Here is a 16,255-nt window from a genome sequence, read left to right on the forward strand (position 1 = left end):
CCTCTCCCCTTGATCACTAATTGAGAAAATGCCTTACAGCTGGATCTCATGGAGGCATTTCCCCAACTGAAGCTCCTTTCTCTGTGATAACTCCAGCTTTCGTCAAGCTGACACAAAAACAGCCAGTATACCCTCAAAGAGCACATTCAATTTGAACATGAAAGCCTCCCTATAGAGATAGAACATTAGACTATATATTTAAACTTTCATAAAGGCTTTATTAATCTCTCTACCAGCTCAAATTCTGGAAGAAAACAACATACAAATAAATAAAAGTGCCTGACCAATACTGAAGATGAATTTCCCAAATCAAGAAAAGTCTCCTATTTAACCCTTCACTTATTAGCAACTGGAGTCTTTCTTGTCTATTGCTATCATCGTCATCCTAAGTATTTAATCCACTGTTATATGACACTTTCTATCAGTCTGAAACATCCCATCCTTCAGGAAGGTAAACAAATCAAAATAGCTTCAGCAGGTCCCTGAAGCTGACCAGATTCACTAAGGCCCTCCACTCAGACTAAGCAATGAAGACTGCTCAGAGCCACTCTCAAGACAAGTCAAGCTACAAAGATGACTGAGACCAGGCAGTTGCCTAGAAGAAGCAGAAAACCTGACCTGTCAGGAGAGGTGTAGGTCAGAGTCACTCTCCAGTCCTTTTAACTGCCTCCAGGCTGTGCACAGTGCTCCAGGTGTCCCAGCTTTTATGCTATGTCATGCATCTGAGGTAGCCTTGGTGATGCAGCTGCCTTAGGGTCACTTCTGCTCCTGAAAGTAATTTCTCTCTCACATTTCTATAAGCAAACCCACTAAAGCTCATTGGTTCACCAAGCTGGACTTTGGTAGTTAGTATCTGTAGTTTAGTCTGTCATAGGTTCCTTGCCTCGGATGAGTAGATTGCATTTGCATGCACATGTGCACGTGTGCCTGGCTGTCTCTGTGTATGTATGTGTGAGCACTCATACACGAGTATTTGCTGTGTGTCTCCCTAGGTCCTAGGAAATTATTACATAACACCCACCACACTATAAATAATAACTACTAATGCCATATAGTTGTTCTTACTCCAATCTTTTGATCATTCCTTTGCCTCTTATTCCAAACAGTCAAATATATTTTAGGACTATTAAAAAGTCCATGTTATTAAGCATCTATTTTCCTCAGAAATATGTCCAGAGTTCGCTTGGCACTCACATATCCATCAAATACAGTTTAACAATTCCCTCTTTACCCAAACACCGTTCATTCCTTCCGTAGTCGGCAGATGATCAGTCTTAACCACTCAGTCCACACCTAGCTATTCCCTCCTGCTCTCAGTCTAGCCCCTCCCTATGCTCACTGAGCCCCTTCTGTCCTTTAAGTCAAGCTCCAGCTTCAGGAACTTGCTCTGCCTGTCCTTTGTTCCAAGGATAGTGGTATTAATGCCTCTAGGAAGAAGGTAGGAGCTTGTGAAACACAAACACAAGAAATATCTGATACCTGATCCATATTTTTATTATTCTTATAAAAGCTGTACATGTTTTCTAGTTATAAGGCCATATGATAGAGAAATGTAGTTTTCTATAGAGAAAACATTTATAGTCTAAAACTAGTGGGCAGTGGTTTATCTCACAGTCAGTGCCTGACTGGCATAGGGAAGGCCCTGGGTTCAATCTCTATTATATACGTGGAAAGGAACAAGTGAGTGGCTAAGTAAACCAGTGTTCAGCTTCTTCTGGATTCAGTGCTCCAGTACCCTGCAGCTGCACGCTGGCTCTCACTTCCAGTGCCCTGCAGCTGCAGGCTGGTTCTCACTTCCAGTGCCCTGCAGCTGCAGGCTGGCTCTCACTTCCAGTGCCCTGCAGCTTCAGGCTGGCTCTCACTTCCAGTGCCCTGCAGCTGCAGGCTGGCTCTCACTTCCAGTGCCCTGCAGCTGCAGGCTGGCTCTCACTTCCAGTGCCCTNAGCTGCAGGCTGGCTCTCACTTCCAGTGCCCTGCAGCTGCAGGCTGGCTCTCACTTCCAGTGCCCTGCAGCTGCAGGCTGGCTCTCACTTCCAGTAACCGCATACAGAGGAATCCTGCTTCATTCAAATCTCAGTGCTTTATCAAACTATTTTTAAAAGTTGGAGATTTCTGTTATGTAAATAGCAGGTTTCTCACTGAAGTAAATGTAAATTCAGGATGTGGGCTCAATCTGAACCGATTACAGGAACAGTACTTCCTCTCTCCCAAATACAGATTTAATAACACAAACTTCAAGAAGTGGGTAAAAGGAAAGGAAAAAGCTTACTTCCCATAAGTGCATTAAGGTCTGTATAAGAAGTTTCTAGAGACTCTTTTACTAATGTAAAGTTTCACAAGTATTTCAGAACATTATCTTTTACTTATTTACGAGATTCTAACAGCAACATACCTTGCAGTGAAGAGTGAGTTACACTGACACTGTTCTATTCTGTATATCTAACTGATCCCCAATGACAGTTTAAAATACAGAAAAACGAGTCTTACAGAATACCCTACAACACAGTAATGATGAATCTAAAAGGCCTTAGATTCTGCTGGCAGGATAATATCCCACATGCCAAAGATACTAAAAACATACCTTCATAGCAAGAGCGATTAAGGCTCCTTCCGTTGGCTTTCCCATCAGAGTGTTGTTTCTAATTACAGCATCATTACACACACAGCCTGCCTAAAAGAAATGCATAAAAACTATAAGAACCCAACACTCTGGTTTAAGTCATTATCACACAGCAAGTTAACTTTTTGGACAATATAATTTTACCTCAACAATTCTGCTAACAGCTGGGTTATAGAATCCATGAACAACATCACCATCAACAATCACTTCACCAAACTGATTATAGCCAACTCCAGTGACCTGAGGAACATGAAGTGGGATTAGTAGCGAACAGTACAGTAATGAGACCTGATAGCAGTCAAACAGCGCTCTAAGCACGCTATATTCATGTCATTTTTCAGTCATGCTATTGGTAATACAAATGTTTAACAATAAAGCATATCTAAAATGGATCATTTTTATTAGAGGGCCAGACATTTTATTTAGGATACTAATTAACCTAAAATGGTATTTTTGTCTGTTCAAAAAATACATTATAAAAAGACAAGAAAACCATGAAAAAAATATCTCTATATAAGTGAGCTTAACTTCATATAACAGTATACTACAGCTTGAAAAAAACCCTGAAGCCCACTACCACCATGTCTAGCCTCCCACAGACCCGAGTACATATTAACCGCTGGAACTCGGTGTTCTGGCAAACAGCCTTAAGGACAGTGAAAGGCTCAGCCTGGAACTGACAGACTGCTCTAAGAGCACAGTACATGGCCGTCCTAAAAAACAAATTCACACATGAAACAAGCCAAAAATCCCAAGTGGCTAGAATATAGCTAAACAACTGTAACAGTTAAAATAATAAAGTTTAGAAGAAGGAAAAAAATAAGAAGTCATTAACGATTAACATAAAATGGAGGGACTCTGAAGAGAAACTTGTATCCTGTCCACCACGCATACAAGCATAGGTAGCTCCAACTACCTTTCTAAGAGAAGATTACACAATAGCATTAGGTATCCTTGATCAAACCTAACAAGCTAAATAAAATAATCTCACTTTAAGGACTTTTAAAACAGACCTAAACAAACCCCAGTATAAAATTCTGTCAATTTTTTAATGTTTGTTTTCTTTGATGAATTATTTACAAATTTTTTTTAAACTCAGTGCCCTTCATAACTAATATTAAGAATATTCTAATCAGAGTCTGCAAACACTGAACCTAGAACTAGCTTTCTTTCATTTTCTGAAAAAAAGTACACCACAGAGATTGTTAATAGTAATCTCATATAGTCATTTGTCAGGTGTTCACTATGATTTGGGAGCCCTGGGATGGGCAACACAGCTCCTGCTCTTAACAACTCACCGTCTAATAGGAAAGAGGGAAGAAACATAGACTCGAAAGCATAAATAAATAAATAAACCCACAACCAAACATGTATAAACATGTATCATAGGGCCAGTTCTCAGTAAGGCTTTCCTGAAGAGGTAGGGAGGCAGGCATTCAGCTATTATACACAGTAGGCCAGCAACACAAGTCACAGGGAGGGGACTATGAAGCTAGTATGTTTCATGCACCATAAACGGAAGGGAGGTGTGGGTGGAGGATAGCTAAGGCTAGAGAAGGAAGGAAGAGGCTGCACAGAGCCTTAAGAGTCACAGTTCATTATTCTCAGTACAACAGAGAACAACTCAATTATCTTAACTCAGGGGTGACTGCTCGCTGCACTTCGATGAAAGGTTCTTGGAGTACGGAGTGTGGGAACTGTGGGGTATGGGGATAAGCCTCGTGGAGGAAGACATGGGATGGAGAGGAAGGTACCGCAGGCACCGGTGAGGCCTTGAAGAGTCCTGATCCACTGTACAGTGGATCTGAGGTGGATCCCAGCATACCACTGAGACATCACAAAGGACCCAAGGCCAGGTCTGTGGCTGTTTCCCCTGTCTTCACAGAAATTTCCATGGGGGTTCAGCCCCTCCTCTACAGGCTCCTGGACAGGCCAGTCAGATTCTGCTAAACAACACCTGGTGCACCCCAATTTGCTCTTGAATACATAAACATACCCCAATTGGCTAAAAAGCTAAATATAAGCTTGTGTAATAAACAATAGAGTTAGATCTGCACTCTTCTGCTGGTCTCTGGAGTCTGAATCCCAGGCATCGTCATGGGCTCTGTCTCCACTTCCCCCACTTCTCTGTCCACGTTCCCACAGGAGACAGAGTAAATTCAGAAAGACTACTCAGAAGGATGCATCGGAAGGCCAGCTCGTGGCTCAGAGAAGCTGGCTATACAAAGCTCTCCAGGCAGGTAGCTTAGTAGGTTAAAACCTGTAGGACCCGGTGATGAGGAGATGAAGGGCTGTTACCCAGGGATCTAAGCTTCTAAATTATACACACAATGTGAACTTAGTAATAAAACCACATGGAAAGAAAAGAGAATTTGGAGGTAAACACTGGACTTGTTAACATTTTAAACACTCAGTTTCTGAACAAGGGAAGGCGATCTTAGGAGGGAAGCTCCACACCTCAGCATGCAGGCCGTCGGAAGTGAGGATGTGAGTAACTGTCATCTCGTTCTTCGTCAGGGTTCCAGTTTTATCTGAACAAATCACATTACAGCAGCCTAAAAATAAATCACTGGGCGTCACCACAGACTCGGAGGAAAACAGGCTAACTTAGAAAATAAGTAAAACTCCTGGAAACAGTGCTCCAGCTGTCAAGTCATTGGTAATTATAATTTCTTACATTATGTTTGCTTTGTTATAAAGTTTCTAAGTCAGAAACAAAATGTACAAGCTTACTTTTTCTTAGTTCCTACAAAGCTCCTTCTCATTAGCTTTGGCCAATAATGTTCAGACTACATTTTCTAGGAGGTTTGGAAGATCCTGACATGTACACCCACATAATGTCTTCAGTCCAGCCTTTTCAAGGTATTACAAACGAGAAATTGAATTTAAAGCATTTCTGGATAGCTAAATTGCTTTTAAAAGAAGTTTTGTGGTATTTAAGAATAAAATCATTATATCAATATAACCAGGACATACTTATTGCTCTAAACAGTCAACCTAAGCAGGAAATTCTGAGCTCTGTAATTATTAACTATCAAAAAACAATAATAATTTTGCTCTAAGACTTCACAGTATGCAAACCAAAACATGATCTAAGCATTAACATACTCCACTGATGTAGAAAGACTGCTCCTGAGAAATGAATTTTTAATTGCCTATTTTGATTACTTGGGCCCAGCATCACTATGATGTCAATAATGGAAAAACAGAGACAGTTAAAGTACACTGGCTCTCTACCTCAGTGGCTCTCTACCTCAGCGGCTCTCTACCTCAGTGGCCTCTGCCTCTGCTCTCCACACTTACCCAGTGTTTCAACAATAGGCAATTTCTTTACAATAGCCCTTTTCTTCACCATTCTCATAACACCAAGGGCTAGAGTCACAGTGACCACGATAGGCAGACCTTCAGGAATTGCAGCTACAGCCAAACTATAAGCAATAAATACACAGTATTAAAATGTAAGTTTACAAAAGTTGTAACACAATAATTCCTATTCCTACTTCCTAACATTAATATTCTGCTCTACTTCTGTAACCATAATTTACTTTTTTCATCACTTGTTTAGAAACTGACTATAAATGCTAAAAACAAGCAACATTTAAAATGATGTGGCAGACTGAGCATCCTGAAGGGTTAAATACATGCACTGCCTTCTGTTTCATTTGAGCAATGAAGAAATGAAATCCTTTGTTCTCATGCTGCCCCTAGCCCTTAATATACAAGAAAAATGCACACCGTGATTTATAATCCACATCTAACAAGCCTTACAATCTCTCACTCTCAAGTCCTCTGACAACATACAGAAGAATAGATTACAAACAACTTCACTAGAATTGTTTTAATGTTATTCAAAACTACTCCTTGTTTTGACAGTCTATCTACCTGACTTGGGTAATATGCTCTGGTACAGTGGAACTGCAGTTAACAAAAGCATACAAAACTTTCAAAAACATACCTAACAGAGTCTTACAATCCTGGCTCTACTTTGATAGTCTTGGGGTTTTGTTTGTTTGTTTGGGTTTTTGAGTTGCTTTTTACTTTGTGTGTTAGAATCTTATTACCCTGGGCTACTCACAAATTCGTGATCCCCCTGCCTCAGCTGGGTAGCAGGCATGAGCCACTATAGCCGATCAGCTACTTCTGCAATTGTTTTATCAGCAAGCAAGACTTAAGAAAATGCAGTGAAAAAGGACAGTAATATTTCACATTACTGTGAAATATTTCTGTTCTTAGAATTTTGAAACATCAACTGCAGTGGTGATTTTCCCATTTCTGCATAACATTTCTTTGAATCACCTTTATACCCAGACGTTTCTCCACTTAGAAACAGTATAAGTGAATATGAGCATCACTAAAAATGAAAGAACACCATCATATATTGTTTTAGAAAAAGCAACAGTGGTATTCTTGTTGGAGACATTATGTGATAAAGTCCTTGCTACAAAGATAACTGGAGAAAGGGTCTTTTTCATTTTGTCCTTAGAAGCACACTGCTCGCTCATCAACTCACGAGTTTATAGCCCTGATGCTTCAATGACACAGTTAACTTCACCCATTTTAAAGCCCAAAGAATTTCTATCTGGTTTTCTGTATTCTCTTTTGTCTGGTAATTGTTTAGTCATCTGTCAATTTTCCTCTCTGCCATTATGGTGCAAAACTCAAGAATTCTCACCTCTGTTCAATGAATGCCTCAGGAATTAAGAGTAAAACCAAACAAAACACCCTACAACCAATGATCATCTCTAAGATTTCTTCTATACTTTCTCATACGGTACTGGGATATGTTGGTCAAAACCCAACCAGTAAGATACTAATGGTTGATTGCTCCACCAGCCTTCTACCTCCAGGCAACTCAAACAATCTACATTTTAATCAGTAATTTTTGGTACATACAGAAATAATTGTTAGATTAATTCGTAAAATAGTACAAGAAATTTCAAGAAACGAGAAAAATTAAATCACTAAAGATTCCTTCATGAGTCAATTAATAATAATAAATGAATTCATAAATCAATATACCATGGTATGCTGTGGATTCAATGAACCCACAATTTTTATTCTACTTTTTTTTTTTTTTTTGGAATGCTGCATAAAAAGGAGTGGGGGAATACTGGAGAACTAAACTTGCTAACAATAACTCAAACACATTCCCCATCTTTATTCCATGGGTCATATTCAGTGCCCCCACCCCCAAAAACACACTTTTTAAAACAAAGAGTTTCGGCTCGTGATCTAGCTCCTTCACTGTGTCACAAATACCTTCGAGAGAAGGCATCTTTTTCCTATATATTTCTTACAATCTACTCAACGTGTCCTTTAGTAATAAACACTGATTTTTTGTTTTGTTTTGTTTTGTCTTAATATTTGAACTTTTCCATCCTGGTCTACTGCAGAGAAATGCTACTCAGAATTTCTTTTCTTTGCATTGCCTAGGTGAGTTCTATCCTTCCTTACATACCCACACATCATCTCCTTCTTTCTCCTTTTTCTTCTGTTCACAAATATCCTGAACATGATAGTTCCTGAAATTATTCTTGTTACTTTTGTTTCATTATCTTTGAGGTTTTTTCCTTTCAGTTTTTCTGTTTTCTCAAACTTCCTAATCAATTTTTGATTTCAGCACTGAGGACCGTCCATTCTACAAATTCTTTGTTCTCTGATGCTTTTCTACCACAACCTTTCCCTCTTACATGGATGACAAAAGATACTTGATGTTTAGAGATTTTCTCTTTCTTTGGAGATTGTGGTTTTCTATTTCATACTATGAACTTCTGAGCATACAAAGCTTGCCTTCTTACAAATGAAATGCAATAATGAGTTAACAGTCCAGTCATTTAGTCTGCTTCTTCTCCAGTGACAAAGAGGTGGCCATTTTCCTATGACATTACTTCAATATGTCTTTTGTGAGGCAAATATTATAACTATATGGATACTCTGTATATACACAGAAACAGGATATGGCTTTTGAACTGTTTAAGTAGAAACATTATACTCTTATGAGCTCCATATAAAAACTGATCTCCATAATGAAATGAGCGTGAATCTACAGATGTTAGAACTTACCTTACACTAATAGTGAACATTTCCAGAATATCTTTTCCTAGTAACCAGCCAACCAACATGATGATACCTAGAACAAAACCAAATACTCATTTTTCCCTTTTCTATATAATCACCTACAAAAGACAGATTAAAAGCTCGGAGTACATAAAGTCTCTTGACATAGAAGGAAAAGTGTATTAGATCTCAATAAAGGTTTTATAGAAATCAGTAAGCAAGAGGATTAAAGTGACTGTAAGCTGTCCTGAATGGTTCCGCTGCTCCCACTCATCTCTCAAAACAGAACTGACAGTGCACAGCACTGATAGCATTTTCATAGGATGAAACTGGAGGCAGATCTATAAAACATATATATAGGTACTATCAACATATATTTACTATCAACTTTGCAAACTTAACACGGTAATTAAACTTTATATAAACCAATATGCAGACATCACACATAAAGTGTGTACTTCATATGAAAGTATATTTAGGACTACCTTAAAGAGACTAAAATCCTCTTCAACTTACCAAATTCACTAAAAAAGCACCTATAAATGGCAACAACTGAATAAAACCGAATAAACCAAATAAAAGGCACATCAGCTAAAAGCAAGAGCATCTTCCTAACTCCCAAGGTGATTACCAAGAAAACTGATATTTTAGGGATTGATTCACTGAAAATATACAAGGGAATGGTTGCTATAAAAATGCATTACTGACTTGAAAACACTAAGAATTATAATAAAAACTGTGGGAGAATTAGGAAAAATTCTACATTGGAATTATAAAATAATATATATTATTATGATAAAGTTTATCATTTCAAAGCATTAAATAATGGATTAAAAATTAATAGTACTGGGATAAATAACTTTGTGTAAGAAAGTTACAACTCTAACTTAAGCTATATAATTTTAAGAATATTTTGTTCAAATTTAAAGGCGCTTTTACACAGTTCCATGAAATTTTTGACAACATCTATATACTATACAATTTTTAAAGCATACAGCTTTCTCCTTAAACAATTACCATTTCATTCTGGTTATTTTGTTTTTTAAGAATTTCACACATATGGAGACATTTTCCATCATACATATTTCCCCATCAACTTCAAGCCTTCATTTCTTTTATAACCCAATTAGCGTTGTTCCTATGCACATGGGTGTAGGCCATCCACTAGAGCACGGACAACCTACCAGAGGCCACAGCCTTGATTCTGATTCTACCCAACAATCACTAAGACTGCCAATAGCTCGTCAGTTAGGGGTGAAGCTTTGTGAGCCCCTTGTCCTATTCATACCAGAATGATGACTAGCTTAATCTTAATCTTGTGTAGGTCTACTTCAGGCAACTACTACTGCTCTGAATTAATGACTACAATGACCCTGCCACCTTCTGAAGATGCTATTTCAGACTCTCATCAACCTTCTGCCCTCTCTTCTACAACAGTTCCTAAACCTTAGTGGCAGTATGCCATAAATGTCTTCTTTAGGGCTGAGCTGTCCAATCACTTCCTCTGTACCTTGACCAGTTGAGTCTCTCTATTAAACACTGTGTATCACAAAAAACCAGCTTCTCCTTTGAAGTAAGAGCTGCACTCATCTACAGCCATTAAGTATTCAGAAGGTACCCTGATAATGTATCCATTTAGCACAATAACAGTAGGTTCTCCTCTAAGCCTATGACCTCCTTAGCCTTGGGTTCTTGGCTAGGCTCATAGTTCCAGACATATGTATTTTGCTGTGAAACTGATAATCTTTAAAGGAAAGAGTTAAAGCATAGTGTCATAGCTCTGCAATCCTAACCTTTGGGAGGTATAGGAAGACCTAGAGTTCAAGGACATCTTTGGCTATAAAATAAGTTTGAAGCCATCACCATGGTCTACATGTCTCCATAGCTTTAAAAAAAAAGAAAAGAAAGAAAAAAAAGAAAACTGAACATTAAGTGGAGATGTATTCTACAGTAAGCATTTGACTAAAAAGTGTAAGACCCTGGATTCAATCACCAGTACCAAAACAAAAGCAAAGCAAAATTTTAAACAACAATATTAATCTATAGTGATATTCTTTAAAGTAAACATCTTTATAAATGTGAGCACAGGAGATTCCTAGGATGATCAAAATTTAAAATTACTGAGACAAATGTTATCTCAATAATTTTACTTCTAAAAATATATCCGAATGAAATGAACAATGGTTACAATGTACTATTAATGATCTGCATTGGAAGAATATGTCTATGAATTAAAAACAATCAGAAAATCTAAGTAAAAAACTAAAAAGATGCGTGATTAGAAAACAGAATACTACACTGTCTTTAAATCTCCTTTAGGTCACTATCAATGTAACGACAAGATGCCCATGATAGAATAGCTGAAACAGCAAGAAAGAAGGCAGACAGACGGAAGGAAGCAAGGAAGCACGGGAGGAAGAAAGAAAGGGAGGAAGGAAGCCAGGGAGGGAGGGAAGAAAGGAAGAAGGGAGGAGGGAGGGAGGAAGGAGGACAGAGGGAAGGAACAAGGAAGGAGAGGAATAGGAAAGGTGAGGAAGATGGTAGAAGAGGAAGGGAAATGAAGGGCCATCAACACTAGCATAGCTAGAAAGACAAATACTAAAATGTTTAGGGACATGCTCACTGACTATACATAGGAATTACACAATTCTGGTTTTATCTGTTTCCAGAGTGGTTTTATAATTTTAAAAAATAAGTACTAGGCAAAAAGGAAACATGGAAGCAATATTATTCTTCTACCCTCCACATTCAAAGCAGAAAGCCTCAAAGTCAATGAAATTGGCTCATTGGGAACAGAAGCTTGTCACAGTGTCCAACAAAGCCACATGCGGATGGAGAAACGACTTCCACAAGTTGTCCTCTGGCCCCCAAACATGTGCACACACATGTGTAAGATAAATAAATATATAAACACACACAAAGAAAGCCCAAGTGAAAAAGGCACGCATACTCACTCTTCTCTTACCTATTATACCAAAGGAGTAAAAAGACAGCTGTTTGCCTAAGAGGTCCATGCTCTTCTGCAGAGGGGTTTTTGGTGCCTTGACAAATTGAAGAAGATTGTTACAGTAAGTTGAATTGAATATATCTTCCAGTGTGCTGGGAACTTTGCAAAGTACTTCAAGTGCACACTCCTGAGTTAAGCATACAACTCTCCTAGAGGTTAACACTGCACCTTCCCTGAAGAAATTGAGGCCTATGCATCACACTGAGTTAAAATTGTCTCTGGCACTTCTCCACGACTTCATTATGATCAGCTGTTCCTGCCATTTTCCAAACATGCTAGTAACATAGGTTTATGTTGTATTCTGTGCCTTCCTGACCAGCCCTTCTCAGTGATCGTTCATTGACAAGCTTCTTATTCCACATTACAACATAACCTGGAATCTTGGGAGGTTAGCAAAGAAATCCAGATGATTTTGGAAGGACATAGCCTTTATAGGATGCAACTTGTGCACACAAGCACACACACACACACACACACACACACACACACACACACACACAGAGTTGTGTTAAAAAACTTGGGTAGAAGTAGTAATCTGAGATAAAAGAACATCAACAACAATCCTAGGGGTAATGGTGCACACTGACAGAATGTGTGCATTTATGTATATATTCAGTACATACTGCACATTACGTAAAATACCCACCCAAAGGAATAACAGAACCATCTTCTATAAGGAATAAAACCTATCTAAAAACTGTCTATATATCGCTTTTTAACATACAGCTTTTAAAATAATCACAATATAATCTTAGACCCTTTCAATTATAGGATTTAAGTTGTGTTTGTAAGCAAACATAAAGAGCAATATTCTGAAGAAGCTACAGTCCTCAACAGTATATCCATACTTTTCTACTACTTAAGATAGAAAATTAGAGATTTCACAAAAACCACTGACATAGTAAATACTCACTTCTTCTGCCTGCATCATCTTAAAGACCTCTCCAAATTCAGAATTTTCTCCTGTTCCAATGACAATACCCTAAAGGGGAAAACTGGGAGATTAATTTCTATTCAGATGGAATCACTGCTACCTAAAGAAAGAAAAAAGGGAAGGAGGGTAGGGAAGAGGTGGAGAACAAAACAAAGGTCTTTCCTTTCCTTTCTTGTAAATGTACATGTTTATGTTACTCTAATTAATATTTACTCCTTTAAAATACAGACCCTAGAAACAAACTGACCTCATATTTTAAAATGTAAATGTCTTACATTCCATAAACACTTAACACTGCATCTTGTAGACCCCCACTCTACTCCCACTCCACTCCCACTCCTATAAATGAATGGTGACTTGTATGTTGGTAAAATATTAGAAACCAGGAAACAAAATAATTGAAATACACTACCGGGTGAAAAATATGTGATCAGAACATCATAACCAATACTATATTAAAAAATAAAAATAACAAAAGAAGAAATAAAGTTGGTCAGCAAATATAGGCTCTTGCTGCCAAGGCTGATGCCTTGCATTTGTACCCTTGCAGCCACAGAAGTAGAGACAAGTGACTCCACAAAGTTGTCCTCTGACATCCATGCACAGCCCATGGTGCCCGTGTGTCCATGCACATACATACATACACACACACACACACACACACACACACACACACACACACACAGATATCTTTTTAAATATTTTAAAAGAAAAATTTATTTAGTGAAGAAACTGCTTTTTTCAAATGATCACCTTTGCTTTGCCACATCTGACCAGTGTTCCCATGAAGGCGATGTTACTTCTTGATGCAAGATCTCCATTAGTAGCAGCTGGCTGAGGAGCTGTCACCTTAGAGCATGGAGCTGTCTCTCCTGTCAAGCTAGACTCATCAATGGAAAGATCCACAGCCTTGAAAAACAAGTGTTCCATAGTTTAAATTTGCAGTTCAGATTTCAAGGGTTCATGATGGTCACTTCTTCCAATATTCACATTCCAGCCATTAGCTACATCTTGTTTTATAGTCATTACTTTAAGACAAAAAATCAGATCAGTATAACCATATATGTTAAATGAAGTCAACAAAATCTGACACATGAAACAAAGAAAGCTTACCATAAGAACAGATTAATCTAAAATTCAAAATTTTAGAACAGCTGAAACTACAGCTAAGAACCCAAATTTTCCTAACAAAACTTTTTTTTTAATGTCTCAAAGTGTTCACCTTTCTAAAGCACAGAAATGACCATTTTAGGTGAGGAAAATGTTATTTATGTAACCTAGATCTGTTACTGAAAGCAGAACCCACAGAAGACTATTCCCCAAGTGTAGGAGCAGAGAACGCCCTCAGTGAGTGCAGTACTGGATGGCTGTGCTGCTGACAGGGCACAGTTATGTCAAAGACCTCAGCCCCATGGCAATGGCTAAACCTCCTCCTCCACCCACACCCTGAGAGAATCTCAATTTGAGCCCTAGAAAGCACATACAAAGTCAAGCATGGTGGCATGGAGCCTCGGGCTCACTGACCAGCAACCAGAGATGAGTCTGATGCCTCAGGAGCCAATGAGATACCTTGTATCAAAACAACAAGGTAGACAGCACCTGAGGAATGACATCCAAGGCGGATCTCATGCCTCCAAAGACACAAACGTGCACCCACACATATATAAACACATAAAAATATTTGAAAGTTATTTAAAGTTGATTTTATCCTTTAATAACTGCTACAAATTGCTGACTTTTTGACTCCAGTTCTTAATGAAGAAAAGGGCTCCTGTAATTTTGATAAGTAGATTTTTTTTTTTTTTAAATATGCCTACTATCTGCCGTCACCCAGAGAGAATCTTATTCCACCCCACAAAAACATAGTTAAGAAATTCTGCTGTGGGGGCAGGAGAGATCATTGAGCAGTTAGAGTACTTGTTGCTCTTCCAAAGACACAGGCTTGGGCCTCGGGATGGCAGTTCACAGGTTTCTGTAACCCTAACTCCAAGGAACCTAATGATCTCTTACAGCCTCTTCAGGCACCAGGCATGCAAGCTTTACACCAATGAAGGCAAACACTAATGCCCATAAAATAAAATAATAAACTTAATTTTTTTAAGAATCTGAAGTATGGCCGATTTTACCAGAAAGAAATTAAGTGTCAAAAACATTCTGTGAGGAAGATTAGACATCAAACTGAGACTAGAAAAAGGTAACTATGCTCAAAGAACAAAAACAAGAAACATAATTTATAGAAAATATCAATAGAAATTACATAAAGAAAGTAACTAGAAACCTAGGGACTGAGGCTGGGTCTATAGCTGAATGGTAGAGCACCTACCTAGGTTGCATGAAGGCCTGGATTATATAAGACATGACACAGTTCAATTAATCAATATTTATTATATCAACCAGACACTAAAAATAAACACTGAATAAGAAGATACCTAGAGGAGGGTCAACATTAAAATTTCAAAAAAAAATTTTTAAAAAAATCCATCAACAACCTGGAAGATGAAACAATTAAAAAAAAAATCACCAGTCTAGAGGCTGGAGAGATGGTTCAGAGGTTAAGAGCACTGGCTATTATTCCAGAGAACCCAGGCTCAATCTCAATTCCTAGCATCCATCTGAAGGCTCATGTCTATCAGTAACTCTAGGACCAGAAGACCAGATGCCCTCTTCTGACCTTCATGGGCAATAGGCATGTACCTGGTGTCCAGGTATGTACAAAGAAAAAAAAATACCCATAATAATAAAAAATATTTTGATAAAAATTAAGAAATCACTAAAGAGCAGAATGAAAAAGATAGCAAGAAAAGGAACAGAGGTAACAGAGGAACAGAGTCTGTGTGTGTGAGACACTGGATCTGTGTGAGACACTGGATCTGTGTGAGACACTGGATCTGTGTGAGACACTGGATCTGTATGAGACACTGGATCTAGGTGTGAGACACTATCAAGCAAAACAACACCTTTCAGGCATTCCAGAAGAAGAAATGCAGACAGGTAGAGAGACTATCTGCATATATAATGGTCTACAGCTTCCCAAACTTGATGAAAAACCCAAATCTAAATAATCAGGAAGTTCAACCAATCCCCAATGAGACACACTATTAAGAAGAAAGAAAAAAAAAAAATGTTCTGGGGCTAGTGAGATGGCTCAGCAGTTAAGAACACTGAGTACTCTTCCAGAGATCCTGAGTTCAAGTCCCAGCAACCACATAGTGGCTCACAACCTTCTGTAATGGGATCTGATGCCCTCTTCTGGGGTGTCTAAAGACAGGTACAGTGTACTTACATATATAATAAATAAATAAATCTTTCAAAAAAATGTTCTGGCCAGGAAGATGACAAAAATCTTAAAAATAGCAAGAAGATCAAGTACTATCATTTATAATGGAGTCACAAAAAATTAACAAGTATTTCTTATCAAAAAAAAAAAAAAAACGAAGAGGTTTAGAGAGCCGGCTCAGAAGCTAAGAGTACGTGCTACTCTCCCAGAGGACTACAGGTTGCTTCTCAAAAACCCACTAGGCACATTTCCTTGTGAGGGGATAGATGTACTTTCCACCCCATTTTTGAGGTAAGGTTTCTCACTGAACTAAAAGCTCACTGTGATGACCAGTATCCTCAACTTGACAGAATCTAGAAT

General features: G+C 38.3%; 1 protein-coding gene across 3 annotated transcripts in view; it reads right to left on the reverse strand.

Moving 5' to 3' along the window:
• The window catches only part of Atp2c1 (ATPase secretory pathway Ca2+ transporting 1), a 112,880-nt gene that overhangs the window by 26,687 nt on the left and 69,938 nt on the right, over positions 1–16,255 (reverse strand). For all 3 annotated transcript variants that reach the window (XM_021206323.2, XM_021206327.1, XM_029543081.1), the window contains 8 exons: positions 13,372–13,527; positions 12,598–12,666; positions 11,643–11,718; positions 8,684–8,750; positions 5,924–6,048; positions 5,078–5,175; positions 2,765–2,860; positions 2,582–2,671 (listed from right to left, as the gene is read on the reverse strand). In XM_021206323.2, the coding sequence (XP_021061982.1) occupies positions 2,582–2,671; positions 2,765–2,860; positions 5,078–5,175; positions 5,924–6,048; positions 8,684–8,750; positions 11,643–11,718; positions 12,598–12,666; positions 13,372–13,527 (777 nt within the window). The remainder of the gene's footprint in view (positions 1–2,581; positions 2,672–2,764; positions 2,861–5,077; positions 5,176–5,923; positions 6,049–8,683; positions 8,751–11,642; positions 11,719–12,597; positions 12,667–13,371; positions 13,528–16,255) is intronic.

Source organism: Mus pahari, chromosome 10, assembly GCF_900095145.1.
Source record: "Mus pahari chromosome 10, PAHARI_EIJ_v1.1, whole genome shotgun sequence".
Classification (NCBI taxonomy): Eukaryota; Metazoa; Chordata; class Mammalia; order Rodentia; family Muridae; genus Mus; species Mus pahari.